Below are 24,177 nucleotides of genomic sequence, written 5' to 3' on the forward strand. Positions count from 1 at the left end.
AGCTGAGGGACAGCGCCCAGGCCCAGAGTTCAGGCCCCACAACTGGACCCAAAAACAAACAAACAAAAACAAAGAAAAAGAGAACAAACTTTACAACTTTGGTGGGGGGGGGATTAGATGGGGAGGACGGGGGGAGAATGGGAAGGGATGGAAAGGGGAAACAAAGGAGGAGGCTATAAGAAATGTACTCATTATTTTGCCCGTGTAATTGTAACCCCTGTGTACAGTATTTTCACAATAAAAAAAAAAAAGGTTTTGGTATTAGCCAGGCACTGGAGGCTCATGCCTGGTCCTAGCTACTCAGGAGGCTGAGATCTGAGCATCACAGTTCAAAACCAGCCTGGGCAGGATAGTCTGTGAGACTCTTATCTCCAATTAACCACCAGAAACCAGAAGTGGCACTAGTTGAGGGATGGCACCCATGCCCAGAGTTGAAGCCCCACAACCAAAAAAAAAAAAAAAAGATTTTGGTATTACAAAATACATTCTATTTTTCACAGTTTTTAGAAAGAACAAGTAAACTACTCTATATGTCTTATTAAACAAGGATTTACCTGGCCAATACTAATATTTCTAATGTGATAGCTCACATTTTATTCTAAAAATCGTAACATAAGCCTAATTTAAAATATTACTATTTTAGGAGTTTGATGTGTATGTCTTTCTTTTAATTTTGGATTTATACCAGAAGTTCAAACTACACCTAATGGTTGTCTTTATATTCTTAAGCCTTTCTCACATTAAAATAAAATGATTTATTCACATTAATGACTAACATGATTTTTACTTTGTCTTCACAAGCAAGCTGAAGAGCTTCCTTTTCTAGAGTCCCTCATTCACAGCCTTATAAATTCTCACTTGAAATATCACCTACTCTAAACTCAGGCTGACTATTAATATATGAAATTCTTGAAAACCAAACAATAGCTTGAATCACTGAAAATTGTGCGTTTTTTTCCCAGTTATCATGAAACAATCTAAAACCAGTGATTTGAGAGGTTTATACAAAAAGTATCTGTAGATATTTTAATGTTTAGTACTTTAACATGTGTAAGCCTTTTTTTGAAAATTATGTTATTTTTAGAGTATTTCCTCATTAAAGTTTCTCTTTTTACTATATGAACAGGAATTTGGCAGCTGATCTCCTCCTAATGATTCCTGACAGTGAACTGCATTTAGTAAAACTCTGTGCTTTCTACCCAGGGTGTACTGAAGAAATAAATGACCTCCATAAAAAGGTAGGCAATGATAGTACAGATCAGTTTGTAATACAGTGTCATGAGATAATTAATTTTATATTCAAGAAAAAACATAAATGTGCAGAAAAATACAAATATGTGGTCCCTTTGGCTTACTTAAAAATTCAGCAAGAATGATATCATTAAGAAGAAACATTTATTTGTCTTTTTTCTAAGGTTTTACAAATATTTTAAATTAATCAATTCATAAATCTATAGAAGCATGAAAAATAAGGTTTTTACATTTTGCTTTACAAAGAATACAAACTCGTAGAAGAAACAAACTTGCTCAAATGATTTAAAGGTGGAGTAAAATTTTAGTAAGTCTCTTATGTCCCAGATGCTTGCATCTGAGTGGAGGCATATAATAGCTTTTCAAAACAGATGACGTTAGATTTTGAAAAACATTCACGACGCAATGCAAACCTTGTACATTATTCTAAAGTTATTAAAAACCATGCCTTTATAAAATATAGTAACCTATATATTAACATTATATATAAAAATAAAAATGTCTAACAGTAGGAAGATAGTTTATAAAACTTCTAGCATATTCCTATACTTTTATGCTACTAGTTCCTAAAAAATATCACAAGACTGCTTCTATGGATAAGAGTAAATGGCCATAAAATAGAAAGTTTTAAAAACTACCCATGCATGTATAATCTCATTTTAAAATTACCATGAATGAACACAGTTTTTGTAGTATAGCTATTAAAATGCCTATAAGAAAAATTATATGTAGATCTTTCCTCTGTAGGTGAGTGGCCCTATTCATTGAACAGTATACACTTATTGAATATTGTATTCATATATATAGATAAAAAGTGTATGCAGGTAAAGTATCTGGATAGGTCTGTATGTGTATGTGTGTATATGTGTGTGTAAAATAAGGGAATGTACTTGAGATAGGATAAGTGTCCAAAGTTAATCTAACCAGTAGAATCTAAGAGTAAGAGAGATTTTAATTCCTTTATATACCTATGTTACAAAATTGGTTTGTAAACATAATTGCAAATCTTACATTGAAACTACAGTGGATATAGAAAGAGGTAGGAGGCTTTTTTTGTATTGTACAATTATTCTGAAGTGTTTGTATGCTAATATGTTCCCTCAAGCAAAGAATAAGGATGTTAAAGTGAACACTTGTAGAGGCTAAATAACAACATAAATCTATATGGAATTAGTATTATTTATTTGTCTTAATGGTATAGTGGATTGAACAGGGCTTTGTGCTCATGTTGACATTTGCACTCAAAGCTGGCTCCAATTCTGGCTTTTTGCTGGTTTAATTGGAGATATGAGATTCACGGATTTATCTGCTTGGGTTGACTTCAAACTGCAATCCTCAAATCTCAGCTTCCTGAATAGCTAGTATTATAGGCGTTAGCCACCAACACATGGCATATTATTTTATTTGTACTTGGCAAATAATAGTTGTATATAACTATAGAGTAAAAGTGATACTTTCTTATACCCATTAATGGTAGAAAAATCAAGCCAGAGATATTATATACCTATTTCTTGAAATACTTATCATTCCTTTGTGGCAAGATCACTTAAGTCTTTGATCTATATTGAAATATATGCTCTTAATTATCATTATATTTCCATGCAGCTAAAATATATTCAGAACTTCATCCTTCTATAACATTTTACCATAGACCCATCCCAAAAACCTGGGCAAGAACAGTATTCACCTTGTCTTCATTATATATTCTGAAAAACATATGATCAATTTCTTCTTAAATGTGGAGCTCTTTGGAAAGATGAATGAATATTTGCAAACATGTTAATGATTGTACAGTTTCACAATGTACAAAAATGATGTTAGTATAAATAACTTTGGGGATTCTAACACAGGAAAAGAATTTCTCCTATTCTATTTGAGAATGAAAGTAAGAGTGTCAGGAACTTTTCTGCCCAGGCTAGCTTTGCACTATAATCCTCAGATCCTCCTCAGAAACTAGGATTACAGTGCAAGCCACCAGTACCTGGCTTTGTTTATACTTTCTTTTTTACAGAAAAAATTAATATACATTTATTTTCATACTGTAATAATGAAATTTCATGAGCCAAAAGGTGTTCAATTTTAGAGCCTGACAGTTCTAGCCTCCTTGAATTAAGGTGCCTTGGCCTGGAGGCTAGGTGAACTTACAACGTAGAAGACATGTGATGCTGAACTGTCAGATTTACCATGAATGCTGATGTAGCTTTTGTCTGTATATTTATTCTAAAAATAACTAATTCAGCAGATTCTGGGAAACTCTAACAAAGTGAAAGAAACTGGGTATATGGCAATGTTTAATATTTATTCAACTGCTTTTGTCCCAATATATCTTACTAACATTGCTATTAAATCAATTATTTTCTAGTGCAAGCTACCCACAGTAGAGGAATGTCTGCAATTAGCTGAGGCAGCCCATGCAGATGGCAATGTATTTGAAACTATAAAGTATTACCTACTAAGTCAAGAGCCTGAGAAAGCTCTTCCTATTGGTCTTGACTTTGTCAAAGGTAAGTTTCTAGCTGGTAGTATAATTTTAAAAAGTTCACATCTATTTGGTCTGTTCACTCATTTGTATAATTAGTACTTGCCTTCCTAGATTTTCAAGAGATTACTGATATGAAAATATGGCATCCCTCCTGATTTTATGTCATGGGGAATTGAGAGACAGTGAATAGAAAATACTGTATAGAGACAGGATAGAGTGGCAGAACTGTAGAACACAATAATTGGAGGAACAAGTTTTGCAACCATTATTTTGAAGCATCTTTGACTTGATCTTATTTTGCCAGAATACATCAGTAGTTCAGATTGGACGTTGGACAGCATCTACCCTGCACTTGACCTATTGAGTTATATTCGTACTGAAAAGTTAATCATGCATGCATGTACCGAGTGAGTACTTTTTGAGTCAATGTAATGTTTTACAACGGTACTGAGATAAAGAAAGAGTATTGTTTGGGGCAGTGGTTACACTTGAAGAATAATTACATTTGACTTTTTGTAACATTCTTAATAAAAATGCAGAAGTCAGCTAGAAATGTATAGTAAATATTTGCAGTGTTATTCAGTAATATTTAGTACGTGAGCTTATATATTTGTGTATAGACACTTGAACACACATACACACCTGAATTTACAAAGGCTAATTCATCAGTTTCTAGATGGTTGAAGATATCAAATTCTCAAGAAATAAATATCATATTTATGATATGATGGAGGGAAATACACAGGATAGAAAGTAGAAATGAGTATTGTTCTTAAGTACCACCCTAGTACTGATGGCTCACACCGTAATCTTAACTACTCAGGAGGCTAAACCTGGAGGATGGCAGTTCAAAGCTACTCCATCTACAATTAGCCCAAAAGAAAGCTTGACTGGAGGTGCATCTCGAGGGTGGATAATTGAAAATACCTAGCAAGAAGTTTTTGCAAGGCCTACATTCAGTACCAGTACCAGTACGCGTGTGTACACACACACACACACACACACACAATACCACTTAAAGACATTGCTGTTCATGTAACAAAAGCTCAGGAGATGTGGATATATTTTGTAAGAAGATATTCAGGATTTTTATTTTTGTTTCAATACATAAAAATTATAAGACAACAGCCTGGAAACCTGGAAAATACTTTCAACATACAATAGAGTAGATAATTTTTTGTCATTTCCTACAGTTTACACAATTTGCTATGAATTCTTAAATCTGACAAAAGGAGTAAGTTAAAGATAAATAACATAAAAAGTCAGAAGATGACTGGGGGTATGAGTCAACAATAGAGAAATATTTGCTTAGTTTGTATGAGAAACTGGGTTCAAGTCCTAGAATAGCAGCGCCCCCCCAAAAAATGAAAACCAACAAAGACAATCAGGAGTAGTGAAAAACAAGCAAGGAAGTGTTAAATCCTACTTAATAGCTTTATTTTCCATTAAAATATATAATGTAGCACAAATGTCTAAAAAGTACATGAACTATATACAAGAAGAATATGTTTACTCCAAATTGTAGAGCTAAAATATATGCGTATTCTCTTTTAGAGCTCGAAATGAGTTATTAATACTATGTGGTTATATTGGTGCATTATTGGCTATCAGGAGACAGTACCAAAGCATTGTTCCAGCACTTTATGAATACACAAGGTAAAAAGAATACTTCTATCATGAAATTAGAGAAATTTGTTTTGCCAAGATGATAGCCTTCAATTGAATCAGAAGGCAATAAATACATCACTATAGTATTATTTGTTTCATGTATAATTGCAATAAGGAAAATTTAATTATATTAATTAAGATGACTTTAGGTCATAAATGATGAAAATTCTAATATTAGCTTATGTACATGGATATATTGGTCATATATGTGAGGAAATTTCAGATAGGTATTCTAGCACTGTTGAAACTGTTCATTGATTCTTTTAAAGTCCTAGATTCTTCCTACTTTTTACCCTGATATTCTTGGATTCTTTCTTCATGATTAAAAGATAGCTACTAAATCTCCAAATATTATATGCATTCTCCAAGCAGGATAGAGGCAAGGGTGAAGGATAGAGACTGCAAACCACTTTCTGCAGACAAGACTATTTTATTCAGGAAGGAAATTCCTCCTTAGGTATTCATGCCTGCATTTCAGTGGACATAATTGTGTAATGTTACCTTCAAAATAAGATGGACATTTTGTTTACTTTCCAGTCACTATGGTGGAAAAGTAGAAAATAAAAGGTATATGTGACCAGCAGGTATCTTTTATACTCAAGACTTAAGTGTTTCAGTAGTTTCCTACATTTTCTAACAGCTTGCTGAATTTCAGCCACTATGCTTAATATATGTTGTTCTCAAAAGTAATATTCAAGACTGACACAGAAGGATGTTGAGTTTAAGACCAGCCTGGGCTACCCAGTAGGTTTAAAATCAACCCAGGTTTCATAGTGAGACCCTGTCACAGAAAGTGAAGAATAATAAATGCAGCATCTTCCTTAAAAACCCATTTCCAAGTCAGCTAGTTTACTAAACAGCATAGTAAATGACCTTATAATTTCCTGATGCTGAGTGTGGGCATAAGCATATTTTCCGAGTGGTTTTTATTGGAGGCAGAAGATTACAAGAGGAATAGAAAGCTTCCTTTAAAAAAACTATTTTATAATCTTTAAGTAATTGCAGAAAGGAGTTGGCATTTAAAGTAGTAATATGCCTTGATCAATGTCACACCTTTCAACATTCTCATCCATACCTCCAAACCCACTCCTTCCCTCTCTTCTGAATTGTGTAGACTATACATGGGATTTTTGCATTCTTCTACCCTTTTCCTCTAATTCTCTCTCCCCTTCACCCCATTCTATCCCTTTCAAGTACCTGTCTCCTGGTGTTTAACTTTGTTAACTTTGACTTTGCCTTTCTAAGGAACTCTTCTGTTTGAGTTCCCCCTTGAATCTACCATATTTCAGTTCAAAGATTTGTAGACACTTGCATACCACCAAATGTAACAATTAATGTTTGTAAACTAATTCTACCTTCCATATATGGGGGAAAATATGCAACCTTTTTCTCTCTGGGGAAGACTTACCTCCCATAACATGACTGTATTAAAGTACTTTCCATTTCTTTGCAAATGATATATTATTATTATTTCTAATGTATGAGTAAAATTTCATTGTGTGTATATATACCACATTTCCTTGATCCATTCATCCATTTAGGGCCATTTGGCTGATCCCATACCTTGTCTATGATGAATTGTGCTGCGGTGTTAGTTGTATTGATGACTTTATTGAATCCTGCTTTGTCATGTTTTGGATAAATGTCCAGAAGTAGAATTGCTGGCTCATATGGGCCTATGTTCAATCTTTTGAGGAACCTCCAAACTGCTTTACAGAGTAGTTGAACAAGTTTATATTCCCACCAACAGTGTATTTTGGTTCCCTAAACTTGTTCAAACTTTATCATCTCTAACTTTTCCCTCTGGTGAAAAAATAGCTGCTAGCTAATAGAGCTGAAACAATAATATAGAATTACCACTTTCAGGTTATTCAGGGAAAATTTATATCTATGCTGGTTAACAGTGCAATCAAAATTGAAAAGCAACTTTCAACAATCTTAAAATGCAAGAATAATATGTAAGAATAATATGAAAGATATATGTCTAGCTATTTGTAATCAGTAATGATAAAAGTAATTAGAAAATGGTTGCTTCAATTAATAAGGAGAATAAAACAATTGACTCTTACTTGAAAGGTAGGAGGGAGTCACGACAGTGCATCTTAAGTTGAAGGAAACATAAAGAAATAAAAGGTTAAGAACTTAAAGAACTTTTCGATAATGACAATTCTTCCTTTTCCTTCCTGTCTCCCTCCCCCCCTTTTCCCCCATGTCTCTATTCCACTTCTCTTCCCTCTCTTTTTTCTTCCAGAAACAGATATTTTTGTTTTTCCTATTCCCTCTGTGAAAAATAACTCCATTTTATATCTAGATATAACATATCATCTATGTTTATATAGCAGTTGGCTAAACCCTGACCTTAATTCAGTCTTCTCAAAATTAAAATCATCTTTCCTCTCACATCTCTTTTTCCTGCACTTTTCTTCTTTTAATGGTGCCATTATCTGTGCCATCAAAGATTCAATGATCAGGGTCATGTTTAAATGTTCTCACTCACTGTGGTCATTACTCAATGTTTCTGGGCTTGTCAACCATTCTCCATACATTTTACAGCTCATTTACTTACATACTCAGTCACTCGTCAAACCAGTGTTCCTTAAGCATGGGAGGCTTTCCAGGGACCTAAATTCTAAGTAAGTAAGGGAGCATATGTGTATATGGGCTTGTGCCCATATAGTTATATTTACATATGTATTTTGAACAATCATTGTCACATCAAAAGCCACAATTATTTAAGATCCATTTGCTTTTTGCATTTTTTATGTCAGATGTTAATATCTTTTTTTACATTTCAGTCAGCTCTTAAAACGTCGAGTGGTGTCAGTACCTTTAAAACTTGAGCATCTTTCTGAAGAACTGGATGCATGGAGAGCTTGCACACAGTTCAGCAACCAGTGAGTGAATTTGGCATAACAATTGAACTGTAGAGGAATTTACTACTATCAACAAAATCATTGGCAGAGTGTCACTTTTTCAGTTTTAGCAAAATAATAAATGCTGATTTGTTAGCGTGTATTCAGTAATGATGATGCTCCTTAAAAGGCCTTTTTTTAAGGTCTTTGTGTTTCTATCTCTTTGGTCTCAACTTAATTTGCCTCCATCTATAAAGGAAAACTTAGTAATCATTAGTCTATTTCTAATCAGTCTCCATTCTTGATTCTACAAAAATGAAATTTTAACATCTGTTGAAAATATAGATCAGAAGATTCTTCATACACACCTCCTTCTGATTCTCAAAGAACAGTTTATGCAACTTTGCTGAAGAGACTGAAAGAAGAACCACTCGCAGGAATTATTGGACCAGATTATGTGACTGGATCAAATCTTCCCAGTCATTCTGATATTCACATCTCTTGTTTTACAGGATTAAAAATACAGGTACAATCTGTTAGACATAAAGTGTGCATTTCCTCTATTTGTGTGTTTCTCTTTGATATTTTATCTTCAATGAATATAGACTTGTAAAAGTAGGTAACAGTCAGGTGCTGGTGGCTCATACCTAGGCTGTAATCCAAAACACTTAGTAGGCTGAGATCAGAGATCATGGCTTGAAATCAGCTGTAAGTAAGCTGTAAGTGAAGAGGCATGAGGCGTGGCCCCCCAAAAATGCCCCCTAGTATTTTCCATGATGGTGTAAATTATATTCTCTCTTTAAATTCAGGGAGAGAGAGAGAGAGAGTCTTAAAATGTTATCATGGATGCAATTCATGTAATAACTAAACAATATGAAAAATGTATGCTTAGTTACAAATGTGCTTTAAAATATGTATAGATCATATCCTGAGAGGTATTAAATTAGAGAGACAAAGGGACAATCTCAACAGTAACATTTTTTATTTGTGTTGTATAAATACAAAAAAATAAAAAGATATATGACAAATTACCATATTATGCATGTTCTTACAATGAGTTTCTGAGCTTTCAACAGTTCAAAAGCATTGGGAACTATCATGGGGATAAGTAATTCCCAAAGACTGTTCCTTAATGTTCCATTCAAACTGATGATTATGAAAGATGCCAGAGACTCTCACTGGAATCCAGAAGTGTAATTATCTTCAAGAAGTAGAGAAATCTCCGTCAGCTTGGAGCCTGCACTAGTTATAGGAGTCCTCATGAAGTAAACAAAAATGAACCATTTGAGGTACTACTTGAGAATATGGCTCAGACTAGACAAGTTCCACTGCCCAGTAACTTACCTCATATTTGTAATGTTGGAAAAAACCTTTCTAACTAGTGTTCACACATGACAGGCCATTGAAGAAAGTACCTGGCCACTGTGAGTCAGTCTTCATAAAACAGCAGTGTGTGCCAAAATTTAGGGCACATAATTGTATATAACTTTTATTATTCACTTAGGCTCATAAGGAATCCAAGCAGTAAATTCAGTTACATAATGAAGAGTGAGAAGTTATGTAATTTCTGGAGTATATCTTTAGTCCACTCACTCTCCATTCTGTGCCATTTTGATACATGGGACATCATGTTCCTTTTCTCTACCTATGATAGCCAAATGACCATTCATTCAGTCAGCTAACCTTTCTGTTCCAAACCTACACTCAGGAAATGATTTCCTCATTTTTCATGTTAATGGAGGTGTATTGCTCCCTCCTAGGAAATTCCTATTTCAACAAGGAATTAATGTATGTAAGCTATTATTACTAAATTCCAAGTACAAATTTGAATGTATTCAACTACAACTGTGATAGTCTTCCCAATATCTAAAATTAATTTGTTAACAACAAGTATATTTTTAATACCATAATGAAACTATGATTGATTTATAATCTAGTTGAGAAATTTGAAATTTTTGCTTTCATGGTCTTTTAGCCATGTGTTTCCAGGGTAATATTGTTTGCATAGTTATTCGGGATATGTACAATAGCTGATACAGATAAAGTATAAATATCCTTTAAATCATGAGAATAAATATAAAGTTCTTTAAAGGCTCATAAAAATATACATTTATGGACTGGGAAGGTGGCTCAGTGGTAGAGTGCTTGCCTTGCATGCATGAGGCCCTCAGTTCAATTCTTCAGCACTACATGAGCAGAAAAAGCCAAGAAGTAGCATTGTGGCTCAAGTGGTAGAGTGCTAGCCTTGAGCTGAAGAGCTGAGGGACAGCTCCCAGGGCGAGTTCAGGCCCCATTACCGAAAACAAAACATATACATACATATATATATATATATATTTATTATCTTCTAAACAGCAAGATCAAAGATCCTGGCTTCAAGAATTTCTCCAACTATGTCAACATTGGCTACATGATTAAAGGAGTGACTATATTTAAATCTATTATTAGGCTATAGACCTTTACAAAATACATTTTCTTTGTGGCAGTTAATTAACTAATAATGACTATTGTTGATAGCATTAACGTATATAACTTAAATTGTAAAATTATATTTTGCTAGACATCAGGTAATAGTGGTATAATACAATTGTATTTGAAAATATTTCTCTAGCTAGCAGCATTGAAAACAAACCAAACTATTCTCATATTCTTAAATTCCATTTAGTTGCTTAAAAGTCACCTGGGGTCTGGCTACCTGTGGCTACTCAGGAGGCTGAGGATGCATGATCTGAGGATACAGGATCTGAGGATCATGGTTCAAAGCCAGCTCAGGCAGAAAAGTCCATGAGACTTTTTTTTAATTGAGGCTTGAACCCAGGGCCCAGGCACTGTCCTTGAGCTTCCTTTATTCAAGGCTAGCGCTCTACCACTTAAGCCATGGCTCCACTTCTGGCTTTTTCTGTTTATATGCAACTGAGGAATCGAACCCCGGGCTTCGTGCATACGAGGTGAGCAGCCTAACACTAAACCACGTTCCCAACCCGTTCGGGAGACTCTTATCTCCAATTAACCACCAGAAAACCACAAGTGTCCCTATGGCTCAAATGTGTTCTCTTTGAGCAGAAGAGCTGAGGGACAGTGCCCAGGCCCAGAGTTCAAGCCCCACGAAGGACGCCCCCCACCCAAAAAAAAGTCTCTAGGTGTTTCTCATTGCAGTGACTCTGTTTCTGGAAGTTTAAAATGGCGTTGCAAATTACCAACTCATCTTCTCTTTCCCAACGTTTTGTTGTTTCCAGGGCCCTGTATATTTCCTTGAAGATGGAAAATCGGCTATCTCACTGAATGATGCTTTGATGTGGGCAAAGGTGAATCCATTTTCACCTTTAGGAACTGGAATACGACTCAATCCATTTTGAAGATGATATTTCTCCTTGCATACCTATTTTTAAAAGGGATTTTATGGGTTTGTATTACTTTAATCTTGGTTGTCTGAGGGCCAAACACTGGTACAAGGATCCAAGGTGGGAAGAAGTGAGGAATACTGGTAAATTTTATTCATTAACATCAAAAAATAAAATATATAATTTTAAGGGAAGACAAACGTCTCTTTTATAAATTGTAATAGCTACATTTAGGAAGAAGACAACTCAGTGACACTGTGGCTAAAAATGTATCAAAGATTTTGTAATTTAATGATAATCTATAACAAATTTTCTCTATTAATTGGCAATATATTGTAAATCCTCTCACTTAAAAATGGTAGTGTTTTCTTAATTTTCTTAATTTTGTTTTTAGAAATAAATATATAAACTGCTGTTATTGTGCTTTAAATACTTCAAAGACTAAGATAAATTATTTATGTAAAATAAGCATTACTTTCTGTATTTTGATGAATGCAGGATACTATTTTATATATCAAATATAAAGAAAAAAATCATATAACTCTAACACATGAATGTAATAAAGAGCAACCTAATTTCTAAATTCTAAGTTTAATTGATTGAGCTACAATTCTACTAGGCTTCAACAATATTCTATATTTTTATGTTAATTATGATTATTCATTCTTAATAGATGATGAATACATTGTTTGAAATGTCAATTTTTATAAATTGTGCCTTCATATTAAAAACAAAAATTTAACTTATACAAATATTCTTTCAGAGTTGACATGCATGAAAAGTAGTACAAATTCATTTTAATTTGAAGATATCCAGATTATAATAATGTGCAAAAAAGTATTTTGCTGCTTTAAATATACCTTTATGAAGGACGACTCTCATAGACAATTATTTTTAAATCAATAGAACAATATTTTTCTTATAAAAGCTATGTGGCTTACAAAATTACATTAAAATGAGCTATGTCTTGTGAAAATATATACTTTTATTTTAGTCAAAATAAATATTCATATTTCGATAAAATTTCCCAGATATGTTCAGTTGCATTAAAGACAGTATTTTTTGTCCTTATAACAAGAAAATTTACCCTATTTGGTAAATGTGGCAAAAGCCTCACAATTATTTTCTAAAACCTAGTCTAGCCAATTTATTAATATGAAGGTAATTTAGCAATAAAAAGTATGTCTTTCTAGTCAACTTTTAATAAATGAGACATTTGTAGCTAAGTAATTTAAATATATACTTTCCAGGCTAAATGTAATAGTGTATTATGGAGCTATAACAGCATTGTCATTGTCCTAGATTTATATATACATATGTATTGCTACTCTTACATCTTAATAAATGCTGCTTCTAAAACCTGATATGATAGAGTCAATTGTTAAGATACACAAAAGTCTTATCACTAAAACCAATACTGAGAGAATACTAATTCTGCATAAATGTTGCGTTAATTCATGGGTAAGAAAAGTCTCAGTTGTTAACATATTCAGAAAAAAATAACTAGGAAAATCACTTCATTGGGTTTAAAGGCTGATTGTTTACTTATAAGAAACTAGCCAAGCGCTTGTGGCTCACGCCTATAATCCTAGCTATTCAGGAGGCTGAGATCTAAGGATCGCAGTTCAAAGCCAGCCCAGGCAGGAAAGTCCATGAGACTCTTAGCTCCAATTAACCACCACAAATCTGGAATTGGCTGTGTGGCTCAAGTGGTAGAGCTCTAGCCCTGAGCTGAAGAGCACAGGTACAGCGCCCAGGCCCACAGTTCAAGACCCATGACTGACAAAAAATTAATAAAAGCACAGACTATAAAAATACAATTTACTCAAAAATTAATAAAAGTGCTAGAATGCTTAATAACTAATACCAGATATTACAGTCACTTCTGACCCCATGGTGGACATCTGCCAGATGACTGAGAAGGTTCTACTGCTGTAGAGTCTGGTGTAGCTTCTAGAAAACATCATTGCTTCTTTCAGTCAAAAATCCTTTATAAAGTGAAGATCCTTTGCAGCCACTTCTGCAGTGCTGGCCTCTGCTCACATGACATTGACAGGCTCTTCAGGTCTCCCATTTGACCATTGTTGCCATCTTTATTTACTAATTAGTTACATAATGAAGCCTACAGGCTATTTTATATTTCCCACAATTTCCAGTAGGTTCCATAGAAGTCTTAGGAATTTACCATGGTCATGACATGATGATTAGCTCTTTTGGGAGTTTGAATAAAACACCAAGACAACAAAGAAACATTATTCCATTATTCACAAAAGTAATTCTTCTTTATGCAACACTTCCACAACTATCAGTACTGCTTTTTAGAACTGTTCCTAACAACTGTATTTTATCAGCTAAGTATTCTTACAGGTGTGGTGGTGCATGCCTATAATCCCATAAAACCTTATTAAAAAAAGAAAAAGAACTAGAGGTGTGGCTTAAATGATAGACCATGTGCTCTAGCAAGTGTGAGGCCCTAAAGTCAAACCCCATTACTGCCAAAATTATGTTTACAAACTTGTATTTTATAAATAGTCTCATTACATTGCATGACAAAAGGTATATTATCTACATTTTATTAAATCACCTCCTCATTTAGCTCTCTTTAACTCAGATAACATAGAATTCTGAACACATTCCCGGGAAGTTATGACCAATTCTCTTCCTAAATACTATCTATCTGAAACTGTGAAGTATAACAAGGAAGTCTCTGGAGCTAGAAATGCACATAAAATGTCTGACCTTTTAAAAAAATGACAAGTATGGCTGAAAACTGACATCTCAGAAGTCAAATGAGACTGTTAATGACATAGTCTTGAACATGAACAATTCCAGTTGGAAGAATATTGTGCATATAGTAAAGTAGAATAACCAAGTCTAATTAGATAATTAGTCTTTCAGGATAGCAGCCTGTTTTTATTTTTGCCAGAAGCATAGAGCATGGCAGCAACAGGTAAGTGCTTCAAACTGAAGTAGCTGAGAAGCTTAACACCAAACCCTCATTTCAAGAAAACATGACTGTTCTTCTTCACCATCATTACCCACTCACTCATTATGGAGAATTACATTTAACTGTACCTTTAACGTTAGAGTGCCCATACTATACTAATTTAGCTAATTGTGTATTTTCAACAGGTGTTTAGTAAGTGGTTGTTGGATCAACTTGAAAAAATATTCTTTAGCCAACTTATGGACAGATACTACTTTTAATTTATCTACTATTGAAACAGCCAGTGCTGTGTGATTTTTGCCACTGTCATATGACAAAAGATAGTGGCCTCACTTCTTCAAAGCCACTTGGCAAGTTGCATTTTCAAAGTTCCTTTTCCATGTTTATGACAGGCTTCTTAAGAGAAGTACACGAATGCGTTCCCGATTGCTTCACCTGAATTTCCTTACGTGGACCACCAGCATTATCTGTTTTTGTTGGGATATTTAAACAAAAAAAATTATGCAACTCATATTTACATCCATGTTAATATATCAGTATTTACAATATATCAATATACACAATATACTAATACACACAGAATGATTAACAATAAGGCTGAGCATAGAGAAATGCCAGTGAGGCAGAATGTTTAGATCATGTCTTCTAGTAGTCATGGATATAAAAACATCTGAATGTCACCCACCTTGAAAAGTCATCAGCAATGCCTAAAAATATCCAGGGCTTATTTTGGTGCATCTGATACTGAATATGACTCGAATATTTTTAGATAATTGCTTCAGAAAGCAGCTCAGGCAACCATGGCACGATGTTGTACTTGGGTCTGGCAAACATACCTGATTCATCATGGAGTTTCTGGATCTGTCATTACTCTGAGGCATCCACCCTGGCCACCCAGACTATATCTAGGTCACTGAGTTCTAACGTGAGGGCCAGTGGCAGCTAGGAAATCTATGTCCCATTGGCCCATAATTTTCTAAATACTAGATTTAGATAAGAATTAGAAGGACTTAAGAGTTAAAAGACTTTTAAAAAAAAAACATGATTTTCCTACTTGACAATTAATGCAGGATTCTCTGTTTGGTAACTAGAGGATGTTCTGATGAATGGCCTGTGCTTTCAGCACCGTGATGTTCAAGCTTAATTGGAAAAATTAAGTCGACCATCCAGTGTTCTTCTTCTCCTTCCATTACCTTTCTGATTACGGACCTAAACTCATCACCTTACCTTTTATCAAAAACAACTGAAACAGGACACACGTAACAAACTCTGAAAAAAAATCTTAATTATTCTCATCCACATAATTAACCAAGATGAATTCACAGCATTCAGTATTTCTCTGCGGGCCTAGACTGAGAGATCTCAAGTATCTGGAACATGACTGAAAGAAGTAAAATAATAATAAATGTCACCATCCTATTCTGGTCTGCTCTGTCCAGTGAGAACTGCTTTCCATTAACACATCTCCCATTTTGAAAAGAAAGATCATTGGTATGAAAGAGACACATAAATGACACCACTGAGAGAATAGAATGAAGGAGGAATTATTTATAGCACTACGTGATTAAAATTATAAAAGCAAAAACCCATTGTGTTTGGAGGCTTGCTCTGTAGCAATGATAGCATACAGATTTTCTGAACACTAATGTGAGCTTTCAAAACTTTCCAAAAAGATAACAAAAATGTGAAGTATCATTTAGCAATTCAAATAGTTGGCATCTTTTCTTGGTACATTACATCTTTTCTTACACAGGAAGGAAGCCATGCTGAGACTCATTACCACCCTTCCAGCTTTTGGTTGCAGGTCTCAAAGCCCTTTCCTATCCGCAGTCAAATCCAATTAGCCATAAAGCAAAAGAAATAAGCAAGTGAGAAAAATAAAATCTGAAGTCTCATTGCCATGGCTCTATGCCCACCATGACTCCTACTTCACGCTCACTCTCTGCCCTGGCTTCAATTTCTACCCAGATGGAGTTTTTCATGCGTATACTACTAACAGAAGATCTGAAGGTGTAACTACAGAGATTTGTCTTTTCCTTATTCATTTGTGTGGGACTTGCCATGTTAAGGTCTATATGCCCATGCTTTAGGGCTATGGTGAGGCAAACGGGTTCAATAGGCTGGCTTATGCCTGAAGATTCTAAAGTATGCTTTGAGAAACAATAGTACTACAAAGGCCATTGAACAAAGAAAAATTATACGATAATAATATGTGGCCAAACAGCTTGGAAAATGTCTCATCCTTTAATAGTTACAATGCATAGCAGTATATTAAACTCCTAAGTGTAAAGGTGGTATTGGCATTATACTCATTATATAAATATATAAATATATGTACTCAGCACTATATTCAATAGCATTATACTTATCAACTGACTTCAAAGTTGTAACACCTTTTAATTATAATAATTTTAAAAGACATCTGTTAACATTATACTGTTAGATCTGATGTAACAAAGAATGTGCCCTAGCCAATGAAATCACTCGTAACACAAAGGAAATGAACTCTTCAGCAGTGAGGCACACTCATATTCTATAAAGTTTTTGACTTTGTGATAGGGTTGTCTGATAAAGTTATAAGACACCCAGATTAAATTGAATTTCAGATATACAATGAATATGGTTTAGTAAAAACGTGTCCTAAATATGTCTTTAAAATTATTATATTACCCTATGTTCTTGTTAAATCTGCCAATTGTTATTTTGTGGGCCATAATAATGTAAAAGCAGCTATATACAGGACATAAAGCAAACATGCATTGCTGGGGCACTGTTGTTTGTGGGCACAGAATCTTAAGTTTCCTATCACTTTCATGTAAAAAGCCATCCATGACTTGTGAGCTATTCAAAAGCAGGTGACTGGCTGAATTTCTTCCATGTGTTTACAGCTGCTGTAATAGAAATGTTTTCCAAGTGACAAGCTTTAAACCAGTAGCTTCTTGTCATACAACAGATGGGGAAGTCCTAGTGCCCAATACTTTCATGTTTCTTAGAGCTGAAATTTGCTCCAACCACAGTTTCCTGTTTCAGATTCAACATCTTAAAGACAAAATGAGAACTGGGTGAGAGCTTTTAGAAGTAGAAAATATGCACTGGGAGAGTAGTGGTAATTTAATATTACTTTAGAATAATGCTGGTTCTATACTAACTCTTTTTAAAAAACTGTAATTGAACAAAGTAAAATAACCCATTTTAAGAGAAAACATTTACAACAAGAACTTACATAAAACAGGAGTAGCTCTTTCCTTCAGAACCCTTGGATGAGATCTGTGCCCAGGGATCGGGGCCGGAAGATGATCAAGGGTAATTTCTCCCACTGTTGGTTTCACTTCAAACCATGCTACCAAGCAAACACAAATGTTACTTTTTGGCTCCATTATTATTATTTTTATTATTTATTATTGTGAAAATACCATACAGAGGGGTTACAATTACATGGGCAAGGTAATGAGTACATTTCTTATCAAGCATTGTTGCCTCCTCCTTTGTTTCCCCTTCCCATCCTTTCCCATCTCCGCCCCCAACCCCCTGCTCCTCCCTTCCCACTCTCACCCCCCCACCCCCAGCAAAGTTGTAAAATTCGTTTTTCGACATAACGTCTTGTACATCTCATTGTTGCAATGGGTCCACCTGTATCCCTATTTAAACAATTTGTTTTTTTCCCTTCCCCTCCACAAATTATAGGCATGATGACTTTACAATTTAGGCTCTGTCAGGGGAAGGAGGGGAGTGTAGTTGTGGTGGTGGGAGGGAAGGGATGGTAGGGGAAAAATAAAGGAGGAGGCAACAATGCTTGATAAGAAATGTACTCATTACCTTGCTCCTGTACTGTAACCCCTCTGTACAGTATTATCACAATAAAAACTGATAAAAAATAAGATGCCATTACCTTAAAATTAAACAAGTTATCAAATCATATCATATTCTCAAGACTAATGGGAAAATACAGGCCGACTAGCCCCTTCCCCACATTGCTCAAAATATTTGATGCTCAAAATAATTATTTTTAAAAATCACTTTAAAAGTAGTAATTTTATGTTCTTATGTTTCTATTCATTTCGGTGGGTTATCTTTTGTTGTTGCATTGGTTTGGAAACAACCACTGGAGATTGAACTCAGGACGTTATACTTGCTAGGCTAGTGCTCCACTAGTTCATATTCCCTGCCCTTTTGCTTTTAGGGGGGTTTGTTTGTTTATTTACATATAGCATCTGTTGTCTTATTCAGACCAACTTCAGACCATAATCTTTCTATCTCTGCCTCTGGAGTAACTGGGACCACAGGCTAGGTCCCATACCCACAACCTATTAGTTTTTGATACATTCTTATTCAGTAATGTATATACAAATAAGTGTAATACTCATGAGGTTAATTTATGCCAATGAAGTTTTGAAATATATCTGCCAGATCACAAAATGATACATTGCCAGAGCTCCAAAACCTTCTGCTGTCTTTCCTGGACATTAACTAGAAAGGAAAACACTTAGGACTGCTGTCGTCATATGTTAGTTTTACCAGTGTCTTTGTTTCATATAAGCAAATCACACAGCACATGTTTCATTTTGTAAACCTGTTTACATTCTAAAATTAGTGACAAACTTATTTCCACATTTCCCATAGTTCAACTGATTATATAAAAATCTGATAATTAGGCAATTTCTCTTTGCCTCCAAAAGGTCACTCCCTAACCTGTAATTCACTGGAGCCTGAAGATGAATCTAAGGTAATTTCTACCTATCACTCATGCCCCCTGAGGGATGCACAAATCAGTCAAATTCCTAAAACTCTAATTATCACTATTAATTACCATGGCAATAAACAAGAGATGATTACAATTAGCAGTCCAGGGACCGGAGACTAGAGTGATTGTGGCTAAGGAAAAGGGGTGTTCAAAATGAGATCACTGATACAGGTTACCCCCAAGCAAAGGTAAATGTGTAACAACAATAAGAAAAATGGACTAAGAATGAGGGTGGTAACCTGACAGAACCAGAATGCTGAACAACAAGAGAATTACAGTGAAATGTGGGGTAGCTTTAAGTGATCACCATCACAGTACTTTCATAGACTTGTGCTTTAAGCATAAAGACAGCCGTTTAGACCAAGCTTAATATGTGTTTGAAAATTTCTAGGTTATCCTAGGGAGAAAATTTCTAGGTTATCCTAGGAGAGTGAAATTTTAAAATTTTCAAAATTGAAACCAGAAAAGTCTTTCAAACACATTCATTCCAAAAGTAAAAACAAAGTCAGTCCATAGTCACTAGCAGCTCAGTGGTAGAGCGTTTGCTTCTGGCATGTTTAACACTGGGTTCAATCTCCAGCAAGACAGAGAAAGGGGAAGGAGAGGGAGGAGAGAGTAGGGAAAGGGAGAAGGGAGGAAGAAAATCTCAGAATAGAGAACTATTAATGCAGATCCAATGTTAGACAGAAATCATGAATCCATGATAACAAAAGTTGCTGCAATAGAAAAGTCATTTACAATACATCCTTCAAAGAATAAATATGAGGACTATGTGAAGTATAACAATTACAGAGCAACACTAAAAATGCATGGATTTTGAAGCGGAGTTCTTGTGTAGGCAAAGTTGAATAGAGAATTTGGAAAGAGACTCATATATTCAAAGGTACTTGAAACCTGAGCAGGCATACAAATCAGCGGGAAAAAGAACATACCATTCAAAAAGTGGTAATGAAGCAATTTGTCCTCCATGGAAGTTACAGATGAATTTAGATCTTAAAAGGGAAAGGTTCCACTTTATCAATTTCAGTGTAGGTGATTATAATGTCATTGTGGAAACTACGAAGTTTTAATTCTGTTTTCATTTCTAGCATAACAAATTATCATACATCTTATGATTTATGGCAATGGTCATTAAAAATAAATTTCTGTATACAAATCATCAATTTAGGTCCTGCAGTTTATTCTCACAAGACTGAATGAAATCAAAATGTTGGCAGGGCTCTGTTCCTTTCTGAGCACTCTAGACGAATTTTCCTTCAAAAACATAAGAGTTCAAAGGGGAAATAAATCCTAGGGACCTACATCTTTCTCATTTCATGAATAACTTGTATGCTACCCAAGAGTTCCCTAAGTTCCTAAGTGTGAGGTAGAGATTCTGACTCATAAGTGGGGCAGAGTGGCTGGTGGCTCAGGCCTGTAATCCTAGCTACTCAGGAAGCTGAGATCTGAGAATCATGGTTCAAGGCCAGTCCAGGCAGGAAAGTCCTTGAGACTTGTCTCCATTTAAGCACCAGAAAACCAGAAGTGGCTCTATAGCTCAAACTGGTAGAGCACTACCCTTGAACAAAAGAGCTCAGGGACAGCACCCAGGCCCTAAGTTCAAGTCCCACATCCAACCACTAATTAATCAATTAATTAAATGCTAGGAAGGAGTCAGGTAGCCCATCTGCTTGGAATTGTGAATTATGTCATTGTCCCTGTGGAAAGCTGCCATGAGTTTCTCTAATCTGTCCTTCCATCCACACAGCAATAAAGCAGAAAAGAATACTGATCATACTCTAGTACCTAGAGTGAGGCATGATAATCTGCAGGCTTTTTCTAAAAACATAAATCCTGATTGACTCAAACATTTGCATTCTTTTGGATTACTTGAGTTGATATGTAAATGCATTTCCCATAAAAGTTTACCTGAATAAATTGGCAAGCATTTTTTTCTAAAATTCAGTGTTTATGCCAGATGTTATCTTGTGCTACCATAGGAAAGAAAGAATTAAGCACTGCAAGAATAATAAAGGATTCTATTGCCAGCATAAAAATTGTCTTTTCCCATTTTAGCCAGTGACAGAAGTAGACATGGGGTCACGGCGTGGCAAGTTTTTCTTTGCTCTGTGTTAAAAAAAAAATATCACCTTGAGTTTGAAAGAACTCAGCTGCTTCCAGGGAAAACTTACCTGGATTCAACTGTCTGGTTAATTTTCTTTGCAACATTTGTAAAAGGAAGAGGAACTCTACTTTCAGCTCATTGTTGAGCATATTGGGGTGGCTTAATAATTCAGTTAGCCTAATGTTATCCTTAATAGACCGGGAAACTGTAGACCTTGGAACCAGAGGTAGGTTCATCTGGTAGCTGTAGTCTGTGAAATTCACATAGTCTTCCTGTATACTTTTCACTCTGAAAATAAGAAAAGGGTGACAGGTCACATTTCATTCACGAGTGTCATCCAAAGAAAATTCTCTTCAATTGTATTACTAGAAAAATTGAACAACTTACTCTCGATGTGTTAATAAAGTGTAAACCTCTTGTATCAATATTTCAGGTACTCCAGCTTTACAATGAATTGTCCCATGGATTAGTTCTGCAGGTAACTTAAGTTTCTTTTTTGCCATAAACTTTAATAGTAGAAATAAATATTTTCAGCATAAGCAATTATGTCATAAGCACTAATTACTAAAAATTCACTTTAATCCATCTGTTTAACACATTAGTTAATCCATGTGTTTTAACACATTAGTTATTAAAATACATATCTTTCAGTGGAGAAACAATGGTACTATACCACATTAATAGTAACAAATATGTTTGATAACAAACTAATTTCTTGTAGAACCACAGACATCTTGTGGAATGAACAGTTGCATTTTACAAGTTTGCAGTACATGGAAACAAACTGTCAACATCTTAGCATACAAAGCACTCTCTTTCTCTCTCTTCACACACACACACACACACACATACACACACACACACACACACGTGCACATTATGAGTCAATAGCAAAAGATATATTACCTTTTCGATCTGTGCCCAATTATCCAACTTGACTTTTAAAGAGCATCCATTTTCGAAGGATGTTATTTTAAGATCCCAGGGGTAATATATACAGAATATTTCTGCAATCAGGAAGCCATTTGAAAAATCCCTGATCCATAGCAACGAAGAAAGGCAATAGTGAAGTTAAACAATGTAATTTTACAATTGACATCTAGCATCTCCATCCCTATAATAAATATCTTTCAAACAAAACGTTTTCTGTGTGATTGAGAAGGATCCAAGGCATAGCATTTTGTTAGATTTGTATACACACTGAAACCTTTAGTGTACTTTAAAGGAATTCAAATTAGCAATTGTAACAACATCCCCAAGTGATTTACATACACAATGAAAACTTGGGCACATCTCTGTCAGGCATACCAAATCGAGCCCAACTAGACTCCTTCCTGTGTAAAAGACGCATGGTCTTAATTTTCTTTTATGGAATTGTTTGCATTCTCAGAGCAAATATTAACTGATATTACATTCAGGACGACTACAGTTAAGCAGCAACTTAAAAGCAACAACAACAAAATCCCTGATGATAGACGCCAGTTCCATAGGAGCATAACCTGCAAGCATGAGTTCCTATCCTACCTGAGGAAAGAGCCTTGCCCCTCTCAGATGATTTTTTTAGTCTCAAAGAATACTATATTAATTTATATTAATATTAATACTATATTAATTAATCCTATATTAATGTAATCAGTGGTTGAATAAGCAAAGGAAAGGTTTCATATTTTACTTAAGGCGGGTGTGTACTTCTGTATGTATGCCTGTGTGGGGAGTAGGCTGGGGGGGGGGGGTTGGATTGGAATATAAAGTGGGGCGCATGCAGGCGCACAAGCCCTGCAGGCAGGGAGGGGAGGGTGGGCCTTTTCGGTGGGCTAGGCCTCGGGGTGGGCCTTTCCGGGGGGCTAGGCCTCGGGGTGGGCCTTTCCGGGGGGCTAGGCCTCGGGGTGGGCCTTTCCGGGGGGGTAGGCCTCGGGGTGGGCCTTTTCGGTGGGCTAGGCCTTGGCTGGCTCCATCACCTGCTGATGTTCCTGGGAAAGAAACTGAGATCTAGGCTCTGAAGCCAGCGCAGGATGCATCGGGGCAGGCGCGAGCTCTTCGGAGGGTGCGGATACACCAAACACTTCTTTGACTTCCTTCGCAGAGTCGAAAGTGAGATTGACTTTTCTAGGGCTGCCGCCGGCTGTGGCCAACACTCCCCTTCCCGGCCAGCGGCAGCCATGGCGCTTTCTGAGTTTCTATGGTAACAGCCGCGGGGGCGTGGCCTGTGAGGGGCGTGGCCTCCCTTCTGATTGCGGTTGAGCGTTGGGAGTTAGAGGCAGGAATCTCCAGCCTGAACAGTTTCCGGGTCTGAGCAATGTGGGGAGCTTACACCTTGGGCAGAACTTCCGATCCCAGCTGTCGTTGGTCGGACTCACAGCCAATTTGGAATTTTTTCCCTTGTATTTCTTGTTACATACTGTGTTCAGCCATTCGATGAAGCATTTTAAAAGTGGTGTGGTAAAGCTGGCAGGGACAGGACAGTTTTGTTTTGTTTTCTGAAACTTAGAAGGAATAGATGTCTTTTACTATGTTGTAAGGGAAGATTTCTTTAAAATCAAACATACCTATTAGCTTTTAAATCACGTGTATAAAATCTACATTTAACTACAATTCATAGGTTACACTTTCGCTCTTGGAAAAGATGCCCTACTAGTACAGGGGTGGGGAAGGAAAAGGGGTAGACTGAGGCAGGGAAGTCATTTGGTACAGAACTGGATGGATACACTTCTCAAAGGCTCTCCACCAATAGCTGCCTGTATTGGTACTTTCGCAAGGCCCACGACTGACATTGTAAGTATCCACATGACCA

General features: G+C 35.7%; 2 protein-coding genes across 2 annotated transcripts in view; one reads left to right on the forward strand and one right to left on the reverse strand.

The window, feature by feature from the left end:
• The window catches only part of Wdr17 (WD repeat domain 17), a 57,436-nt gene extending 45,827 nt beyond the window's left edge, over positions 1-11,609 (forward strand). Inside the window, exons 22-28 of the mRNA XM_013023786.1 lie at positions 1,103-1,238; positions 3,614-3,755; positions 4,038-4,140; positions 5,288-5,389; positions 8,197-8,295; positions 8,599-8,779; positions 11,490-11,609. Of these exons, the coding sequence (XP_012879240.1) occupies positions 1,103-1,238; positions 3,614-3,755; positions 4,038-4,140; positions 5,288-5,389; positions 8,197-8,295; positions 8,599-8,779; positions 11,490-11,609 (883 nt within the window). The remainder of the gene's footprint in view (positions 1-1,102; positions 1,239-3,613; positions 3,756-4,037; positions 4,141-5,287; positions 5,390-8,196; positions 8,296-8,598; positions 8,780-11,489) is intronic.
• Positions 11,610-14,904: 3,295 nt separating this feature from the next.
• Positions 14,905-23,547, reverse strand: Spata4 (spermatogenesis associated 4). Its single transcript, XM_013023796.1, has 6 exons — positions 23,345-23,547; positions 22,293-22,422; positions 21,774-21,892; positions 21,454-21,674; positions 17,765-17,881; positions 14,905-15,008 (listed from the first exon to the last, which is right to left on the reverse strand). The coding sequence occupies exons 1-6, from the start codon at positions 23,545-23,547 to the stop codon at positions 14,905-14,907; spliced, it is 894 nt and encodes a 297-aa protein (XP_012879250.1).
• Positions 23,548-24,177: the final 630 nt, after the last annotated feature.

The sequence above is a fragment of the Dipodomys ordii genome, unplaced genomic scaffold (genome assembly GCF_000151885.1).
Source record: "Dipodomys ordii isolate 6190 unplaced genomic scaffold, Dord_2.0 Scaffold4, whole genome shotgun sequence".
Lineage (NCBI taxonomy): Eukaryota > Metazoa > Chordata > Mammalia > Rodentia > Heteromyidae > Dipodomys > Dipodomys ordii.